This window comes from Penicillium pulvis (genome assembly GCF_028828015.1).
Source record: "Penicillium pulvis strain IBT 33274 chromosome Unknown contig_10_segment0_segment0, whole genome shotgun sequence".
Classification (NCBI taxonomy): domain Eukaryota; kingdom Fungi; phylum Ascomycota; class Eurotiomycetes; order Eurotiales; family Aspergillaceae; genus Penicillium; species Penicillium pulvis.
In genome coordinates, this window is record NW_026643071.1 from 2,615,821 (window position 1) to 2,634,639 (window position 18,819).

Below are 18,819 nucleotides of genomic sequence, written 5' to 3' on the forward strand. Positions count from 1 at the left end.
TTTAACCAACGCACATGAATGAACAGCATCATTTGACTAGTATCTTAATTTTTATCCCATGCTGTATCCCCGGACTTACTCCATACCACCTCGCGCATGATCAACGTCGAGATCTGGGAAGCCAAGCCTGATAAGCATAGTGGACTAATTATCCTAACCTGTATCTGCCATATTTCCCCTGACCCTGAGATTTCAAGTGGTCTTTTCTCCATGGCGTCGCTCTAATAGTCAGCCCAAACAAGAAGTGCATATGCAGCCATGGACGATCGCGTCACGAAAAATCGTGCGCCCAGGGCGTGCTTGTATTGTCGCAGCCGCAAGGTGCGCTGTGACGTGGTCACTGGTGGTCATCCTTGCACGAACTGTCGACTGGACAGTTTGACATGCAAGGTCGTGGAGACAAATCGCAGCAAAAAAACAGCTTCACTGGTCAACGTTTCAGATCGTCCGCCCAATGGAGCCTTGGAAGATGGCCGCGCTTCCAACACACCAACTGTCCTGGGTGATCAATTTCCCGTCTCTTTGACCTTTGAAGGTATGTTCAGCTGCCCGTGTCTTTAAATACTGCACATGGCCGTTGTGGCATGAGTTAATTTGAAGCGCAGATCAGATAGGCTCGTCCCAGTCAGGTGACGTTCCACAAGAAGAGTGTCAGAGCGCTTCAGCTCAGAGCGCTCCAATCGATTCTGCCCAAGCTTCAACGAATAAACATTGGCAACACCTCCCAGTCTACATAAAACCACTAGGAGCGCATATCCTTGCCGACGACATAGAGTACCTTGCAAAGAAAGATGCATTGAGCATCCCCGATGACGAGCTTCGCAACGAACTGTTAAGATATTATATCAAATTAGTACATCCATCCATGCCTATTCTGGATGTGAGCCAGTTTGTCACCCCGATAATCAAGGCCGACGGCAGTAATCCGGTCAGTCTTCTTCTATTCCAGGCTGTCATGTTTGTTGGAATTAGCTTTGTTGATATCGATATCCTTCGTTCCCGAGGCTACACTGGCAGGAAATCGGCACGAAAGCGCTTTTTCAACCGAGTTCGCTTACTGTATGGCTTGGACTGCGAATCTGATCGCCTTGCATTGCTTCAATCTCTGTTACTCATGACCTTCTGGTATGACGCGCCAGCGGATGAAAAAGACACTTGGCACTGGATGGGGGTTAGTCTCTCTCTGGCACAGGTGATGGGAATCCATCGCAATCCTGAGAATCTCAAGATCTCACCAGCGGCCAAACGCCTTAGAATTAGGCTTTGGTGGTCGTGTTTCATGCGCGACAGGCTGCTTGCTCTGGGGATCAGACGGCCAGCGAGAATTCGCCCGGACGAATCCAACGTCCCTATGCTCACCCTGGGTGACTTCGATACGGAGCCTGTGTCAGATGAGGTCAGAATGTTGCTCGGCGGGTCCGCATTGCCACAAAGCACTGGTCAGCAACGGAATCTGTCGCTTACTTGTATTGAACTGGCCAAGCTGTGTATCTGCATTGGCCACATTCTTCTCTCGCAGTACTCTGTAGTTGAAAATGATCCCGTCAGCTCGAAATACTCTACTTCGGTGATGGTGTTTCCCAAAAAAACTGATGAGCAGAGTAATGAACTTGAAAAGTGCGATGAAGAGCTCAGTGAGTGGTACGGGGGCCTGAATCCGTGCAGTCGCTACACGCCTTATGTTTCAGGCTCTGTACAGAAGGAAGATGAGGCAGACAAGATCATTCGGCTGCAACAATCAACCTTGCATATGATTTACTTGACTGCACTGGGTATCTTGCACAGACCACAGGTTGTCCACTCTTCTTCGAATGCGGCCGCTGGTGTTACCACCAGTAAAACGTCAAGACAGAAGGTTACGGATGCAGCAATCCAAATCACGCAGCTGGCTTACGACATGCAGCGCCGAAATCAACTCCGGTATCTATCAACCAGCAGCATCCCAGCATTTATCTCAGCAGCGCTGATTCACCTCTTTGAAATTCGGTCGACCGAGGAAGATGTGCGCAACTTGAGCATAGGCCGCTTCTTTCAATGCGTGCATGTACTGCACCAACTGCAGGAAATGTACGCCTCTGCCGACTATGCCGTCTATTTTCTCGAGTCCGTGATTCAAAAAACGGGCATCCCAGTGCCCATGCTCAGTCTCACGTATTTACCAAGCAGCCGAGGGCCTGGAAACCCTAATACAAGCGCAACTTACCTTCCGACCACGTTGCACGCCACCTCTTCGAGCCCTGCAAACCCATCACAGAAGCGTTATCCCACCCCCTCGAGTTTTGACAATCAAATACCACTGCTAGCTTCGCCGCAGATATCATCGAACGGGCCTGGAACATCGTTTCTTGCCAAGGATCCAGCGACTCAGGCAATGCAGCCACCAGCCCTTCTCCCGCTGCGTGAAATGGGGGAGATGAATACCAGAAGCCAGGATCAGAATGGCATGGGTTTACAGGAGGGTCATCTTCACTCTAGCGGTCAACAGATTAACTGCGATGATCTTGACAGCTTACTTTGCACTTTCATCAATTTTGAAAGCGATCCTGACTTTGGCATGTCGCCGATTCTATAACGCGAATGATTAGCGCCAAAGCGCAACAGCACGACGTAGAGAGAAATGCGGGCAAAGACTAGATACGCAATGATAAAATTGACCTCACCTAGCAATGGCCTCTATTCCAGCAGAAGGGCCAGCCATATAATGATTGGGATGCGCGAGGAAAGCAAAGGACCTGTGACCGACAGTAAGCAGAACCTGATTTAGCCGACGGGCCGAGGCATAGCCGCATGAATATTGCACTTTGCAATGCCAAGTGTCAGCATGGCTAGCGGAACGCGCTAGAGTGGACGTTCTTGATGCATTCTCTTTATTTGTTTCCAAGGAGGACTTGGCTGGCTATGCTAGATCATATTTACACCTATGTAAATGACATCTTGACCAATCATTAACGCGTTTTCGTACACTTCCACGCCCATGGACAACACACTTGCCTTAACTCCTGTCTCCGGGAATGGGGAGGATATCTACACCAACGTCAATCCGCACTGGAGACCGCCATGGGGACGCGGTATCTTTGGTGGTGGTATTATAGCTCAATCACTTTGCGCAGCTCAGCGCACCGTCCCCTTAGCTTTCTGTGCGCACAGTATGCATTGCTACTTTGTCCGCCCTGGAACCAGCTCTGACCCTGTATTCTACCATGCCGAACGAATTGGCGATGGTAAAAATTTCGCTTGCCGCATAATCCGCGCAATGCAGCGAGGTCACTGCATATTCACCGCGACTGTGAGCTTCGCGCGGGAACCGCCATCACACCAAAACCCTATGCTTAAGCACGCGGCTCCCATGCCTACTGATTTAACACCTCCACCAAGCATTGTGAACAGCGCCAGACTCACAAAGACCGCACCCGCTGGCGAAAACAGTCCGTGTGAGTGTGTGCGACCCCTAGTGGAGAGCAGTGGCCCCGAGGTCCCACCAGAGCAGCGCAAAGTGAGACAATGGATTCGGGCTAAAGGCCTTGCTGGGGATAATCTTACTCAAAATTCTGGTGCCGAGCATCACTCACATCTGGCGGCATTGGCATACATGACTGACTGCTACTTCATTGGCACGACGGCGCGCGTGCATGGAGTGACGAGGTTCGCGGATAAAGAGTACATCGACCGCACGGTGGAATCTCTAGGGGGCAATGCGGAGGAAAAGGCTTGGAGAAGAGGATACTTCGAAGAGTTGGCAAGTGAAGAGGCTAGGCAGAATGAATCAAGCTCCTGGAAGCCTGATGGACAGGCGTGTGTACGTGTTGGAATGATGGTGAGCTTAGATCATACTATCTTCTTTCATCAACCACGCAGCTGTAAGTCAGATCAGTGGATGCTTGCGGAAATGGATAGTCCCTGGACAGGAAATGAGCGAGGTCTAGTGACGCAGCGCATCTGGAGTCAGACAGGTGAATTGATAGCAACTTGTGTACAAGAAGGGATTCTGCGTTTGGCACCGACTGGCCTCGAAGACGCTAAACTGTGACCTATGCGCATGACCCAAATATGTTAGTTTAAGATAGGACTGCGATCAATTGATACATGTTGCGAATGCGTGATTGCGCTATGGTTATTGTGTTGTTCCAGCTCGTAGGTTTTGACAACAGAGCAAAGAGAAGAGAAGCCGGATGGATTATCAAAAAGAAATAGATTATCAAAAAGAAATAGATTGTCAAAAAGAAATAGATTGTCAAAAGAAACATAAGTTGACTAGCTAGGGACCCAAACAGCTAAATGAAAACGAAACAACCTTAGCACCTGTCCGATTGCCTGTATCCACAGGCTTTCAATTTCCATAGACTGCGCCTTGAAAAATTCGGCATAAAGCACCCTATCGGAACCCACGGTCGTAAATATACATTAGCTGTATATACTAGGACGCAATCCGTGGAGTAAGGCGAATATAGAGCGGTGGTTTGTCCCAGAGGAACGACAACACATTCCTCTCTAACCAATTCTCACTGCGAGGGTCAAGCTCAATTTCAAAATTCCAGACCATCTTCGCCAGGATGAGACGCATCTCTGCATACGCAAGACTGTAGAGGGTCAATGATGAACAAAGGTTTTGATGATTGTGCACTCACTTTTTACCAATACAATCTCGAGCACCGACGGAGAATGGCTGGAGCGCCATCCTTTTGTCTTCTTCAAATTTTTGTTCGCCGAGCCACCTTTCTGGAGCGAAAAGTTCGGGCTCTGCAAAATGCTTCGGGTGGTGGAACATTGGCCAAGGCCAGATACCCAGCACAGTCTGGGTAGTGAATGTTAGCTTTTAGGTAATCCCATTGCATGGAATAAACTTACATTGCCAGGTACGAATTTTTCTCGGATCATCGTTCCTCGAGGGGGAGTTATGCGGGGGATAGCGGAGGGCACAGCCGGATAAATTCGCATGACTTCCTTCAAGACTGCCATCATATAATCTAGCGCCTGGACGCTGAGAAGGTCAATCTCATCCTGACTGGCGAATTTCGTCTTGATCTCTTGATACAGCTTCTCCCGTACTGGCTTGTGACTTGCTAGCAGATAGGTGGCACCTGACAACACAGTCGCGGTGGTCTCAGAGCCACCCACGATTAAGAGATGAGAGTTGGCGACAATCTCCTCGTGTGAGATGAGCTATGTTTGATCAGAATTAGTCATTTAATGGGGTATAAAGAATACGGCTAAATCTTGAAGACATACATTCTTCTCCCGGGCCGTAATCATCGACTGCATGAAATCAGGCCTCGGATCCTTGAGGGCGAGGCGCTTCGCAACCTTTGCCCGATTGAACTCATGGTGGGCGCGGATATCTTTCGCCACCTCCTTAGGCATCATCATCTTGAGAAGACTCTGAGCAAAGGGAAATTTGGCCACGCTGTTGTTGATTGCAAGCCCCTTGATGTGCTTAAAGATCAATTTCACCCAGGGGTGGTAGGAAGATGTCTCCAAGCAGCCGAATGGGTCGGCATAGGCTAGATCGCCGATTATGTCGAAGGTTGTCCAGTTGTACCAACTGGTCATCTCCTGTGATTTGTCTTCGGCCACAGCTATTTTCAGTTTCTCTATCAGTAAATCGACATATCCCTTGATGAGAGGCTCTTGGTCTGCCATGGCCTTTGCTGAGAATGCATGGGAGAGGATTCGTCGAACGCGTCGATGGTTTTGGCCATTAGACCCGGTCAGCGTAATTGAGTCTTCTTTCCAAAAGTCTTGATCTTTGCCATTTTCTTCCTCCCCTTGCTTCCGGTGGCCCATTATATCGTTGAATGCTTCCGGGTAACAGAATATGAGCTCGTTCGGGGCAATTCGAACTATATCTCCGTACTCCTCATGTAACTCCAATATCCTTTTGTGCGCCTTACCAGACATGTAGCAAAGAGAGTAAGGAATTCTAGAGATAGACCAGAGTTTGGGGCCTGGATATTTCCGAAGTGGATGAAAAAAGACATTGTACAAAGCATATCCGAGGAAATAGCATACGACCTATATTCTCATAACACTTCAGTCAGCTCACATTCTCTAAAGACTTATATAGCCCACATATTGAGAGTATGTGTGTCGAATGTGATATTCATGTGGGGGGGACTACTTGCCGACAATGGTATCAGAAACACAGAGGTCTTTGAGCTTTCAACTAACCACGACATGATGGCGTTAAAGCAAATATCTTGGGTTTTCGCACATCCACTGATATAGAGACGAAGGAGCTGAAGGATATTGAGGGGTTCCTTTTGTACCCTGTGTAATCTTATTTCCCCGGGCAGAGCTCAAGGGTATATATGAATGTAGACCTCTCTGATAAATAACCGAACTTGTGTTACAGCCCTCGGCTATTGCCTTTTCCTGCGCCCGTCGTATTAACACCTCTAAAACCCAAATTACATGTCGCTGACCTTTCGGCCTGGCGACAGGCAGAAGTGTTAGCTCGGTAATGCAGACTATGCATGATTGCGGGGAAAGAAAGCGGGGAATTTAGTATTCATGCTTATAGTACTTTCCATGAGATCTGGTTAGCAATGTGCCTGCCCAGGAGATAAGGCTTCCTCTTCAGCTCCGTTGGAAATTTCTGGATCCCTCTCTATATGATATTCCAGTTCGTCACCGCCTTGATTGATACCCTATCTCCTCTCTGCCAGACATGACAAATACTTTCCCCTCGGGTTCAAAATTCGAGTTTATAGATAAGGTTTCTCTAGTATCAGTGGCTGAATGACGTAAAAAATCTTAAATATACAAACATCCTACGCTGCCTACCGGCCATCATAGGGGTGAACGGGCCCCAGTGGATTCTTGCATCACGATTAAGTCGTTGGAAAAACTACGGCTCTTTTCGAATTCTAACCGAAGAAGTAGTACCAGGAGTTTGCGAACTGAGACTGAAAGTAGATGATGTTATAGGTAAGTTGAATAGTACCTGTGCAGTAGTAAAAGAGCTCGGTCGATCCATATTCCAAGTATAACTAATTCCATTACAAAACAAGTCTATATAGGTAACTCCCCTAAGGAGCAGGCGCAATTTCAAGGTCCTTGAAGCCAGCTGCTCTCCAATCGGCGATAAGTCTCCCAAAGTCATCAGGACCCCCGACCCACAGGCTCATCCTGGCCAGCCGTTTCATCTCTTCAGGAGACGCACCGACACCCAAAGTTCCTTCTCCGTTGTAGTAGTTAGGGGTACAGCCACCAATGCTTGCAAAGGCTCCCGCCTGTGAAGCAACAAGCTGAGACCATTTTTCTTCGCCGTCGGCAGTAGGCTCGACTGTGCAGGGAATCTTGTATTTGCCGGTAGTCTCAATGTTTCTTTCTGTAGGCCTAGTGGTTTCAACCGCGTGAGATATGATGGAGGCGACGTGAGTTCCAAACATCTCCACACAGGCGGTGAAATTGGGACCGGCTCCAGCTTGAACTAGACCGGGCCAAAACAAATTGGGAAATCCATTGCTCATCATTCCGTGTAGTGTCGTGACGCCTTCTTCCCATTTTTTGTCAAAGGAGAGCCCATTGCGACCGTTGATCTCAATGCTGACTCGGCCAGCAGGGCTAGGGGAAAACAGGCTCCTGTAGCCAGTGCTAACGATGAGCACGTCCAGTTTATATTCTTCATCTCCGACCACAACTCCCTCAGGCGTGATTTCCTTGATTCCAACAGCGCTGGTATCAACTAGATGGACATGTGGTTCATTAAATGTCTGGAGGTATCCGTCGTGGAAACAAGGACGCTTGCACCACCCCGGATACCAGGGCTTGAGCTTCGACGCCACATCCGGGTCAGTCACGACCTCATCAACCCGTTTCCGAATACTCTCCTGTCGGGGCAGGTCAAGGGCATGGAGCGTCTCAAGGTGTTTCTGAATGGCCTCTGGTGTGGAACAGTCCAAACTCTGTGTCCCAGTCATGGCACTGTACGAAGGCATGCGCGTCCATCCATCTCTAACCATATCGTCGCTTGCCTTGCATGGTGAATTCGTAACGAAGTCATGAAAGTTACTCTGCCGTGCTTTCTGCCAGCCTGGAGTAGAGAACGCATTACGAGCCCATTCAGCGTCAGTAGGCTCGTTGTCACGTCGATCCACCGCCGAGGGTGTCCGCTGGAACACGCACAAGTCTTCTGACCACTGAGCCAGGTGTGGTACTACTTGAACTGCGGTGGCACCAGTGCCGATTATTCCGACTCGCTTCCCCTTGAGATTGACCATATCGGGTTTCTCGGCCGAGCCCCCGGTGGTCTGGTAGTCCCAGCGCGCTGGATGGAAGCATGCACCCTTGAATTTTTCGATTCCAGGGATATCGGGAACATGGGGAACAAAAAGAAGGCCTGTGGCAAGGACTGCAAATCGTGACCGAACTGTAATCGGGTCTTCTTCCTTTCCGTGCTTTCGCTGAGGGACAAGGGTAGTGGCCCATTCTTGGGAATTGTCGTCCCATGCAAGAGAGGTCACGCGGTTCTGAAACCATGCAATGCGGTCGAGATTCCACTTTGCGGCAATTCTCTTGGCGTGCTCGCGCAGCTCATTGCCACTGACATATTTCTGTGTCGGTACGTACCCAGTCTCCTCTAGTAGAGGCATATAGATGTAGCTTTCGACGTCACAACATAATCCTGGGTAACGATTCCAATCTAGAATAGTAAGTACTTCTGTACAGTCTCTTCCCATCGAATGCACCTGAGGTGAGACTTACACCAAGTACCACCAAACCCAGCAGCAAAGTCTACGATACGTATATCCTCCAGTTGAAAGCCGGCCTCGAGGAGTCTGACCGCCGTAACCAAGCCGCTCCATCCACCACCAATGATCAATATCTCACATCGCGAGCCGTCATCTGGTCTCAAAGGGCCATTGGGGTGGGAAGCTTCCTCTTCGGCCCACTTGTCACTTTTGAAATGGCGGAATCTTTCAAGGGAATACAGATCCAAGTATTCGGACCGTGCACCAGGACGAAGACGCTTCTCTCGCTCTTGGGTGTACATCTCTTGCGTCACCTCAACATGTTTGTCGGCTACTTTCAGGCCGTTGAAAGGGGGACCAACTTCTGTGACAAGCTGAGTCTTCGTCATTTTGGTAGGCTCTGAGGCAACCGTTGGAAATTGGGAAGGATGATATTCTTGTCAGTTCAATTTGCTCAAATGGGGCCTTTTTAAAACAATGCCAACCAGATAGTGTAGTAGCACATGACAGCTAGGTCTGCTGGATAGCGACATCATTTTATGGGAAATAACATATAGATGCTATAATTGCCGCGGCCCACATCAATCAGACAAGATCCAAAGTGGGCCACGGCCACGAGGGTACATAGCACCAAAGAGACTATAGATGCATATCAAGAAGTGCTAAAAGTGCTATGTCCTCTTGATGTGCTCGGTGAATAACTGTATTCCGATTCGTCGATGAATTGTGGAACCTAGTATTACCTCGGCCTTCTCATATTCTATAACAGAGAGTGAGAGATCGGGTTCCTCTTACTTCCCTATGGCAAAAACAGTGCCATCACAGCCCAAAAATTGCTCACCATGCCTTCTCCGCAGTCTCGAGTTATGGAGGAATTTTACGTCGGGTTGAACAAGCATCTCGGCGATGAGAACTTGACCACCGACCTCTACCGAATAGTGATGGAGGAGGTGGCAACCGTGGCTGCCGAGCCAACAAACGTCACATACGAAGAAGTTCACTGTCCTGGAACCGTTCGACCAGCAATCTGGTGCTTGCCACAGTTAGCGTCAGCTGCACATGTAATATTATATATTCATGGGGGAGGCTTCATCTCTGGATCCCCTTCGAGCCATCGGAAGGTGGCAGCTCATCTCGCCAAAAAAGCCCAATGTCGCGCTCTCATCATTGACTATCGACGCGCACCTGAGCATCGATTCCCCAAGCAGATAGAAGATGTGGTTGCCGCATACAAGTGGTTAATCGATGATATGGGCTTCTCGAGCAAACATATTGCCTTCGCAGGGGATTCTGCTGGAGGTAATTTGACAGTCTCAGCAGCACTGACAATTCAAAATTTGAGCCTGGATATCCCGGCCGCCATTGTTGCGTTCTCTCCTTGGTTCGACATGAGGTTGACTGGAGAGAGCTGGCAGCGGAATGCTGGAACTGATTCCCTTGTGCAAGTAGAGGCTATGCAAGGTGTGATCGACGCTTACGTGGGTGAAAGCTCACTTGATGATCCGTGTTTGAATTTGCTACGTACGGATCTCAACGGGCTTCCGTCCATGTACTTGACGTCTGGAACGGCGGAGGTCCTAGAGGACGACGCAGCTCTCTTAGCAGAGAATGCAAAATCAGCTGGAAATGAAGTGCAGTTAGTCCGTGTGGATGGCATGCAGCATATATGGGTTATGATGGCTGGAAATGCGCCCGAGGCTGATGATAGTCTTTCACAGGCTGCGAACTTCATTTGCAGAAAGATGGAACGCAATTTGGACGTCTGAGACCCTCTGCTGTATACCTACCCATCCGCTGCTTAACAGAGACTGCTTTGGCAGTACAGACTACTCACAATAGCATGTACTGTTTAGGCCTTCGTCAACAGGAGAAACTGCACAGATTGCAAAGGCCTTTGAATGCTTCATGCCTCATCTATATTTTACATAGTTTCTGATTAGTCATCTGTGGCTTAGAAACGCTCGTTCCTGTCAAACCACCCACACTTTCGAGTCTTCTCTCGAAATTACACTTAGTAGCTCGGTGTAGTACAGGAATGACTGAGCTTTTCTCTTTCTCTCGTCCAAAAAATATCTGATCTGAATTCACGTCTCAAATTTAGATAGTGGTGATATGTTAACGATGAGGACATATGCACACTCTACCAGTCCTCCAGGGCCGAAAATTTGCACTAAATCCATATGGGCACCTTTGCCATCAGAACTTTATACTCCTAAGACATTTCCAAGATTTTTTCCAAAGGATGAATCATGTATACCAGATATGATAGCCCTAGTACCCGATCTCCTATTGATTCTATTCCATCCATTGGCTAAAATGTCGTTCTTTGAGGATTGCAATCGGTTGTAGGTATCCATGATCGGAAACCTTCAATGATCCATAGAAACGGAGAGACTTTGATGAAGTACTTGTGTTGATACTCTAGACTCGCTCCACAGCTAGCTTAACTTCAGCCAATAGAAGGACTGTCGAGGTCTTACGTGAGCTTGGCCCGAGGGGAGGATTCTGCCAGCTCCTCGGACAGTGCGTTCCGAGGTGACTAGTCGACTTTATTGAATCAACCAAATTGCAAGAAACTCGATTGTAAACATACCGGCATCTGAACCTCCCTCACTGTGGGTTAGCTCACAAAATATGAGTGAGCATAATCCGCGGTCACATATTCTCCTCGGCTCTGTGGCTATATATCTGAGTATCATATAAGATCTTTACTTTTACGTGCATCCGAAATTGGATTGAATCCATTTTGGATGATACCTCGAGACAACAGCAATGTCTCTCAAGACCCAAGTATTCGCCATTACCGGCGCCGGGCAGGGTATTGCACTGGCTACGGCGAGGTTGCTTGCCAGCAGAGGTGCAAGTGTATCCCTTGCTGATATGAACCCGAATACACTCGCGGAAGTAGAGAAGGAATTCCAGGGGAATGATTGGCCAATCCTTGTCACCGTCGTTGATGTCAGGAAGCGCAAAGACGTGGACGACTGGATCAGTGCCACCGTACAGAAATTCGGCAGACTTGACGGCGCGGCCAACGTCGCTGGGATTATAGGAAGACAGATTTTCAAAGCGCAGGTGACCGAGATAGAAGACGATGACTGGGAGATGGTGATGAGCGTCAATGTAACCGGTACGAGCGATGTCGCCCCTTCCCTAACCACCTCCACCTCCTAGTAGGAGCTGACAATATCTCAGGCACCATGAATTCGATGCGAGCTGAATTGAAACACGTGGTGGACGGTGGGAGCATAGTCAATATCTCCTCACAGGACGGCTCCCGCGGAGTTGCGCGTTGTAGCGCATATTGTACCTCGAAGCACGCCGTTCTTGCGCTCACTCGATGCGCCGCTAGAGAGTATGGAAGTCGCGGGATTAGAGTGAATACCGTTGGGCCAGGTGCAACCAAAACCCCTCTCTTCGATAGCGTGGTGCAAGGGAACCCCCCACCACCAGCTGTCGCATTGGAACGGTATGGGGAGCCAGAGGAAATTGCTTATGCCATAGCGTGGCTTCTGGGACCCGAGAGCAAATATACTACCGGTGAGCTGTTCCGGATTGACGGTGGTGAATTTTGTTAGGCTGTCATGAAGAGGTCAGCAGTGATGTACATACCTGCGCGGTGGATGTTTCATAGCATGGGTAGTGTCTACATGATGATATGTGGAGCCAATATACTACGGAGATCAATGATTCCCAGTCTTCAAAACAGTTACGCCAGCTTAGAGGCTTGTCCTATAGTACTTTCTTAAGCATATCAATCCATCAAGGAACACAGAATTGATCAATTGAGGACCGCATACCCTAGTTTCTTTGATGAAAATTCAGATTCATATGCAAGGGTACTTACGGATTTTGAAACACTTGCCCTTCCAAGGTTGTTTTGGACAGAAAAATGACGAAGTACTTAGTAAAGTATACTGTATTTTGATTCCAGATCTGTTCTATCAAGCCCATTCTATATGATTAACATTAGTCATACTTTATTTGTATTTGTGCCTCCGCTCCTATGCAATATGTTTATGGTGGGCTACCGCTTGGAAGAACGACCATATCACCTACGCCAGCGGAATTCCATCTCGTCGAGGTCGAAGATGGCGAAGGTCCTTTAGTGTTAATCCCGATAGCAGGGAGATGAAAAGGCCCATCACCTCACAGGGGAAAAGACAACGGAGGCAACAAGGTTGGTGATGGATTGAGCTATGTAGCGTAAAAGGAGCAATACAACGATATAGAGCCATTGACTGCAATAAGTAGAAAAAATCACAGAAAAGAAATAAAGAACGATAAGGAAGTATCAAGGTGCTCTATAATCTCGGAAAACTAGGGCTTTGTGACCGCACCAATAATCATAACCGCACCAATAATCATAACATTTATAAGTTCGTATCAAAGAAGGAAGAAAAAGCTCATATAGTATAGACAAAAGCTTGTTCACCATCTTCACTCTCAGCACCGCCATTCAGCAAATTCTGTCGGTGGAGATGCCACGCCATTATGGCGCTGAGAATAATGATGGTAGTCGCGCAACAAATCACCACAATTGACCCTGGAGTATACGTTGGGGCGTCCTGAGAACGAAAGACGGTAGAGCCGATGATGCCTCCGATGGCGCCAAAGGTTAATTGCAACCCTGAGCTCACACTGCGAGCCGTTCGTGTCGGCGCATTATTCTGACCGAAGACGACGATCATGGGGCCGTTGACAAGTGATCCCCCGAGAGTGAGAAACAGGCCAAAATATTGAGAGCCTGTGTTGGGACCCCATCGGGTCAAGGTCATTCCTACAATCACATTCAACGCGAAAAAGGCTATAAATGGCGATCTCATACGTTGTCGGTCAGATAGCCAGGCAAGGGTGACGGCGAGAATGACTGCGTAAAAATACGGCGGAGTCGTTAGAAGCTGGCTAAGCGCCCCGGAGAATCCCATCTTTTCTTGAAGGATTAACGGTATAAAATATGCCATGCCATACGAGGTGACAACGCAGAGCATGTACATGATAGCGAATATCCAGATTTTCCAGTCGCCGAGGGTCCGAATTATTGAACGAGCCGTCAGTCTCTCCTCAAGGTGCTCGTCACGATCCTGCGCGATCAAACCCACTATTATATCGCGGTGGTTCTCTGATAGGAATCTCGACGTCTCCGGATATTCGTCAAGGATGAAGAAGGCCGCGATACTCACGAGCACTGTGATTGTACCCTCGAGTATAAAGATCCATCGCCATCCCGCGTAATTTGGGATATTAATGCGTGAAAATGCATACGCGAGGACGCCAGAGAAAGCAGCGATGAGGGAAGCGCCGGTGTTAATGATTGTTAAGCGCTTCCCAACGTAATAACGCGGGTACCAGGTGCAGACAACGGATATCACGGTAGCGAAACAACTATAGATGTCAACACTGAACATACGCAGGACGAGGAAACGAAGTTACCCTGCTTCGGAGATGCCCATAAAGATGCGCATGGCCAGTAAACCCGCCTGATTGCGAATAAGGCCTGAGCCGAGAGTAAAAAGGCCAAAATTGATACAGATGAAGGGAAGCCAGTACCGCACGGAAGTCTTGCTGAGGATGTAACCGCTGGGCAGAACGCAAAGAGCGTAACCCGGAAAGAAAACCAAGAGCATGATAGAATAATCATACCCCTTGAACTCTAGCTCGGTAGACATGCCTACCACTGCCGCGAGACCCATGTTGGAGCGGTCAATATAGGAGAATGAGAGCAGGACCGTCATTATTGGGATGATCAAGATATCCACCCTTCTCACGGCTTCTTTTAACTGTTCTTTGCTCGCAACAAGGTCAAAGCTCTCTGATTTAGGTTCTACATATTCTTCGTGCAGAGTCTCTGTCGTGACTTTACCCGGGGCCGTCGCAGGCATGGCCTCCCTCGCAGCTGAATGGTCAGAATCAACCTCAATGGTAGGGGCCGACATCGTTGAAAGTAATTTAAAAGCCACAATCGCTTGGACCAATGACAGGAGAAGGGTGAGAGGTGCCGGAATAAAAGTAGAGTTGACTTGGGGAATGCTCTATACTATGTAGCTGCGGAGCGCATCCTTAGAGAATCCCTGACCCAGAAAGCTAGCCCTTTAGCCACTTCCTATAATGCCACGGCACCGGCAATCGATTTGATAGTGCGATTCAACAACCACTGACAAGGGCTATGCGCGCCCTTGGCACCATAATGAGTGCCGATACGCAAGCCGAGGGAAGTCGTACCTCATGGCCACGAGCCAACAGAACTTTTGGTCAGTACAGACTCTGTTTTAGATTTAGATGACTTTTCCACAGTTTGCGGGGTCATTCCTCGTGGATTTTCTAGCGATCAGATGACTCAGGACTGTGCCCTACTCCCCGTTCACTGCCTCGGCTTGCCCTTTATAACCTCGACTTTTGCGTTAAACAGATTACTGTGAGGAACTAAGCTAGTAACTGACTATGCCTCTACAAACCTTGGAATGCATATGCTTATCTAAACTTCGCTTTCACATCTATCGCTTGACTAGTGAAAAGAGCACAAAATATCTTCTATTCTGCTTTCAACACGGCTGAATATATCGTGACAAGAATAACATTATACAAGCTCAAATCCACAGTATTCACACCGCAGGAAACCCAGCGCGGATCATTAACTTGCGCTCACCAGTAAGCGACCGCACATCAAAGTTTGGACAGGCCAGTCTTTTCGTCTTTGAAATTCTTCACACGCCGAAAAGCTGCATCCAGAGACCTCTTTGTCTTTGAAAAGTATATATGGCCAAAGTCACTGCTTGCTTGGCCACTAATAGTCCGAGCCTGTATGCCGTGGCTGATCGTACCGGCGCGGAGATATTGGAAAATAGTAGCAGTCTCCCAATCCTTGCCTCCTCCGTCGTTGCGAAGATCAAAGCCTAAGATTTGGGCATAGTGCGCCAAGAGCTCATCCATTTCTGGTATACCGCTAAAACCCTCGGTTCCTGGTTTATAAGGTGACTCCGATGAAGATGAACCTGGCAGCTCGACTCTAGCATAATCATGGAAGAACGGGGATACAAGAAAGACGAGGTCCATGAGAGGGTGGCCAATTGTTGATAATTCCCAATCGAGGATTGCAATAACTCGCGGCTCCGTGGGGTGCAGGATCTGAGAAAAGGAAATGTTATCATCAATAATCCCAAGTAAAACTTGAATGATGAAATACCAGATTATCAAATTTGAAATCCCCATGCACAATAGCATAACGATCACCTGGCAAGTTGTTTCTGACGTGATCGGATATCTCATCATATCTCGGATGAGCCCGGCCAAGAGTTTTCCCCGTTTTCTTATCCTTAACCGCAGCTTGTTGAGCTTCGATGCGGCTCCAGGTTCTGCAGTGACGGGCATAAAAGTTGGATTTACTTCCATAGCCCTCAAGGCCAATAGCGTCTGGGTCAATCGAATGAAGCCATGCCAGAGTTTCGATGGCGGAAAACCAGCTTTATCTTACTAGTCACTTACTGTGCGATGTAAACACAGGATGTATCAAGACTCACACTTTGCGTCTATCAGCTGAGGAAAGCTCCCTCATTTCCATGTCAGTGATAATCCTCCCATTTACAAACTCCATCACCTAGAATAGACAGTGAGCTTTGGTAGGATCACTCTTGTGGTCAATTTGCTTTCCCGTTCACCAACTTACGTAGAATGCGGTTCCAACGACCGAGGTGTCCATGCATAAATCGAAGACCTTGGGTACCGGAAAGCCCTTGACCGTGCCAAGTGCTTGGAGAACCCTGAATTCCCGATCGACTTGATGTGCTACGGGACTAATGATTGGCCCCTGCGGTTTCTTTCTGAGGATGAATCTTGTGCCACTAGAAGCGTGACATTAATCGTTCGTCATCTTGTGCTGGACGATTGATTGTCGCACTTACGCTGCATCATCGAGAAAATAAGTTGGATTGCTCTGACCATATCCAATTTTCTTTGTCTCGACCGGTAGCTGTAGATCGGGGATCTTTCCAGACTGGAGTAGATACCTCCCTAGGGCCCTGTCATCAAGGTCATGACGTGAAACAGATACAGGCGATGTACTAGAACCCATTCTGATAGGATCAAACGCTTTCAAACTACGGTCAGCAATGCTCCTATATGTGCGGGGACAGTGGTAGTTAACTAGAGGGGTACTATAAAGCCAGTAATCGTGATCGGTCACTTTCAACAGGAAGAACTAAGGATGATTGGATACCCGAGGCCCAGGCGCATTTTCCATCGACGGCAATTTTTGCAATACAACTCCCTGGTCATATTAAGGCCAAGAATACATCTTGCGGGATGCGGAGAAGACAGATCCCGTGATGAGAAGGGTTGCCGAAGAGGCCGAGGGTCACAGCCCAGCCTCGCGTTAGCAACCAACTCTGAACATAGCTCTGAAATTATCCCCCTGCTATAAGGAAATCTATTTCCACGGCCTTAATAGATTCGTCACTTTCAGAACCATCTGCATACTATTCTACACCTAAACATGAACTTCGAGCTGCCCCCAGAGGTGAGAGAGTACCTTGCGCGTATCGATACTTTCATCAACGACAAGATTCTACCCTTGCAGCACAAAGACGATAATAATCGCTTTTTTGACCATCGCCGTGAAGCCTCACGCACGCAATGGAACAATCAAGGCCTTCCGACCGAGGAATGGGAACAATTACTTCGCCAGGCCAAGGACCTCGCAGACCAGGCGGGCTTCTACCGTTTCGCATGCCCCAAAGAGTACGGTGGGTCGGGCAGTGATTCGCAAAATTTATACATGTGCGCGATTCGCTACCATCTGTCCTCGCATCCAGTGTATGGTGGCGGTTTGAGTCTAGCCAACGACCTTCAAAATGAACACAGCGTTGTGGGAAATAATCCCTTTCTCATCATGATATACCACTATGGAACCTCCAAACAAAAGAAAGAGCTTATCCCCGCCTCTATTCGTGGCGAGCTGCGAGCTACGTTTGGATTGACGGAAAGCGAACACGGCTCAGACGCGACTCATATGGTGACGACCGCAAGGGCCATCACCCTGCCGTCTGGCAAAGCGGGATACGAGATTAATGGAAATAAAAAATGGCAGACCGGCATGCACAGTGCAAATTACTGCGTTATATTTGCTCGAACATCAGGCAAGGTTGGATCCGCCAAGGGCATTACCGCGTTCCTTGTTCCTGCGAAGTCTCCCGGCCTGACCGTCGTGTCCTATGAATGGACGCTAAATATGCCTACCGACCACGCCTCAATCAAGCTGGAGAACGTTCAAGTTCCCGCCTCTGCTATTTTGGGCCCAGTGGACAATGGACTAGCCATAGCGCAAACATTCACACATGAGAACAGAATTCGTCAGGCTGCCTCAAGCTGCGGAGCAGCTCGATACTGTATTGATCGGAGTGTGGAGTACGCCAACAAGCGCAAGGTGTTTGGAAAGCCTTTGTCCTCGAACCAGGCTGTACAATGGCCCCTTGTGGATCTCTCGACCCAGGCGGAGATGCTCAGGCTCTTGATTCTCCGAACAGCAGTCGAGATGGACCAAGTCAGGGCCACAGCCATGGCTACCGGAAAGGCACCATGGGAGGCCATTGAGAGACAGCTTGGGCATAAAATTGGGATGTGCAATTATTACGCCAATCGCCTCGTTGGCGAGGCTGCCGATCGAGCCATTCAAATACACGGTGGTGATGGATATTCAAGACATTACCCCTTTGAGCACATATGGCGGCATTTCAGACGGTACCGCATCACCGAAGGAAGTGAGGAGGTACAAATGCGAAAGGTGGCAGCATACCTATTTGGCTACAAAACAACAGGAGTAGAGGAGACCAAGAAGAACGAAGCCAAATTGTAAATAACACCCTGTCATGAGTGGACTAGAAGAATGTGCCTTCAGAGATGAGACGCAAGTTGTTGGTGTAGGTAGTCACTCTCACATAGTAGAATAAATTAATTTCGTGCAAGCACGGCAGGCCATGGTCAACTGATCTAGTAACTCGGCCACCTAGTAAACCAAGATGGGAGCCCTTCGCGCGGGGAATCATCGTCGATGCTGAGCTATTTGACGCCACGGAAACCGCCACATGTATGATCCAGGAAGTGCAAAGCTCTAACACTTGCTATATAGCTGCGCAAT

General features: G+C 48.5%; 9 protein-coding genes across 9 annotated transcripts; 5 read left to right on the top strand and 4 right to left on the bottom strand.

Annotated features, from left to right (window-relative positions):
* Positions 1-258: 258 nt before the first annotated feature.
* Positions 259-2,572, top strand: N7503_000994 (Zn(II)2Cys6 transcription factor; the record flags this gene model as incomplete). The annotated part of the gene is made up of 2 exons (XM_057060555.1): positions 259-535; positions 606-2,572. The coding sequence occupies 2 exons, from the start codon at positions 259-261 to the stop codon at positions 2,570-2,572; spliced, it is 2,244 nt and encodes a 747-aa protein (XP_056927478.1).
* A 402-nt stretch (positions 2,573-2,974) lies between these two features.
* N7503_000995 (acyl-CoA thioesterase II) lies at positions 2,975-4,027 on the top strand (the record flags this gene model as incomplete). Its single annotated transcript, XM_057060556.1, has 1 exon — positions 2,975-4,027. The coding sequence occupies one exon, from the start codon at positions 2,975-2,977 to the stop codon at positions 4,025-4,027; it is 1,053 nt and encodes a 350-aa protein (XP_056927479.1).
* Positions 4,028-4,414: 387 nt separating this feature from the next.
* N7503_000996 (cytochrome P450) lies at positions 4,415-5,895 on the bottom strand (the record flags this gene model as incomplete). The annotated part of the gene is made up of 4 exons (XM_057060557.1): positions 4,415-4,577; positions 4,626-4,792; positions 4,846-5,160; positions 5,227-5,895. 4 exons carry the CDS (start codon positions 5,893-5,895, stop codon positions 4,415-4,417), a joined length of 1,314 nt encoding a protein of 437 aa, XP_056927480.1.
* Positions 5,896-7,025: 1,130 nt separating this feature from the next.
* N7503_000997 (flavin-containing monooxygenase) lies at positions 7,026-9,079 on the bottom strand (the record flags this gene model as incomplete). The annotated part of the gene is made up of 2 exons (XM_057060558.1): positions 7,026-8,641; positions 8,704-9,079. 2 exons carry the CDS (start codon positions 9,077-9,079, stop codon positions 7,026-7,028), a joined length of 1,992 nt encoding a protein of 663 aa, XP_056927481.1.
* Positions 9,080-9,532: 453 nt separating this feature from the next.
* N7503_000998 (alpha/beta hydrolase) lies at positions 9,533-10,456 on the top strand (the record flags this gene model as incomplete). Its single annotated transcript, XM_057060559.1, has 1 exon — positions 9,533-10,456. One exon carries the CDS (start codon positions 9,533-9,535, stop codon positions 10,454-10,456), a length of 924 nt encoding a protein of 307 aa, XP_056927482.1.
* Positions 10,457-11,462: 1,006 nt separating this feature from the next.
* Positions 11,463-12,268, top strand: N7503_000999 (SDR family NAD(P)-dependent oxidoreductase; the record flags this gene model as incomplete). The annotated part of the gene is made up of 2 exons (XM_057060560.1): positions 11,463-11,820; positions 11,886-12,268. 2 exons carry the CDS (start codon positions 11,463-11,465, stop codon positions 12,266-12,268), a joined length of 741 nt encoding a protein of 246 aa, XP_056927483.1.
* An 828-nt stretch (positions 12,269-13,096) lies between these two features.
* Positions 13,097-14,626, bottom strand: N7503_001000 (uncharacterized protein; the record flags this gene model as incomplete). Its single annotated transcript, XM_057060561.1, has 2 exons — positions 13,097-14,075; positions 14,124-14,626. The coding sequence occupies 2 exons, from the start codon at positions 14,624-14,626 to the stop codon at positions 13,097-13,099; spliced, it is 1,482 nt and encodes a 493-aa protein (XP_056927484.1).
* A 727-nt stretch (positions 14,627-15,353) lies between these two features.
* N7503_001001 (phosphotransferase family protein) lies at positions 15,354-16,758 on the bottom strand (the record flags this gene model as incomplete). Its single annotated transcript, XM_057060562.1, has 5 exons — positions 15,354-15,815; positions 15,874-16,150; positions 16,208-16,284; positions 16,354-16,528; positions 16,589-16,758. 5 exons carry the CDS (start codon positions 16,756-16,758, stop codon positions 15,354-15,356), a joined length of 1,161 nt encoding a protein of 386 aa, XP_056927485.1.
* A 420-nt stretch (positions 16,759-17,178) lies between these two features.
* N7503_001002 (acyl-CoA dehydrogenase family protein) lies at positions 17,179-18,537 on the top strand (the record flags this gene model as incomplete). Its single annotated transcript, XM_057060563.1, has 1 exon — positions 17,179-18,537. One exon carries the CDS (start codon positions 17,179-17,181, stop codon positions 18,535-18,537), a length of 1,359 nt encoding a protein of 452 aa, XP_056927486.1.
* Between the last annotated feature and the right edge of the window lie 282 nt (positions 18,538-18,819).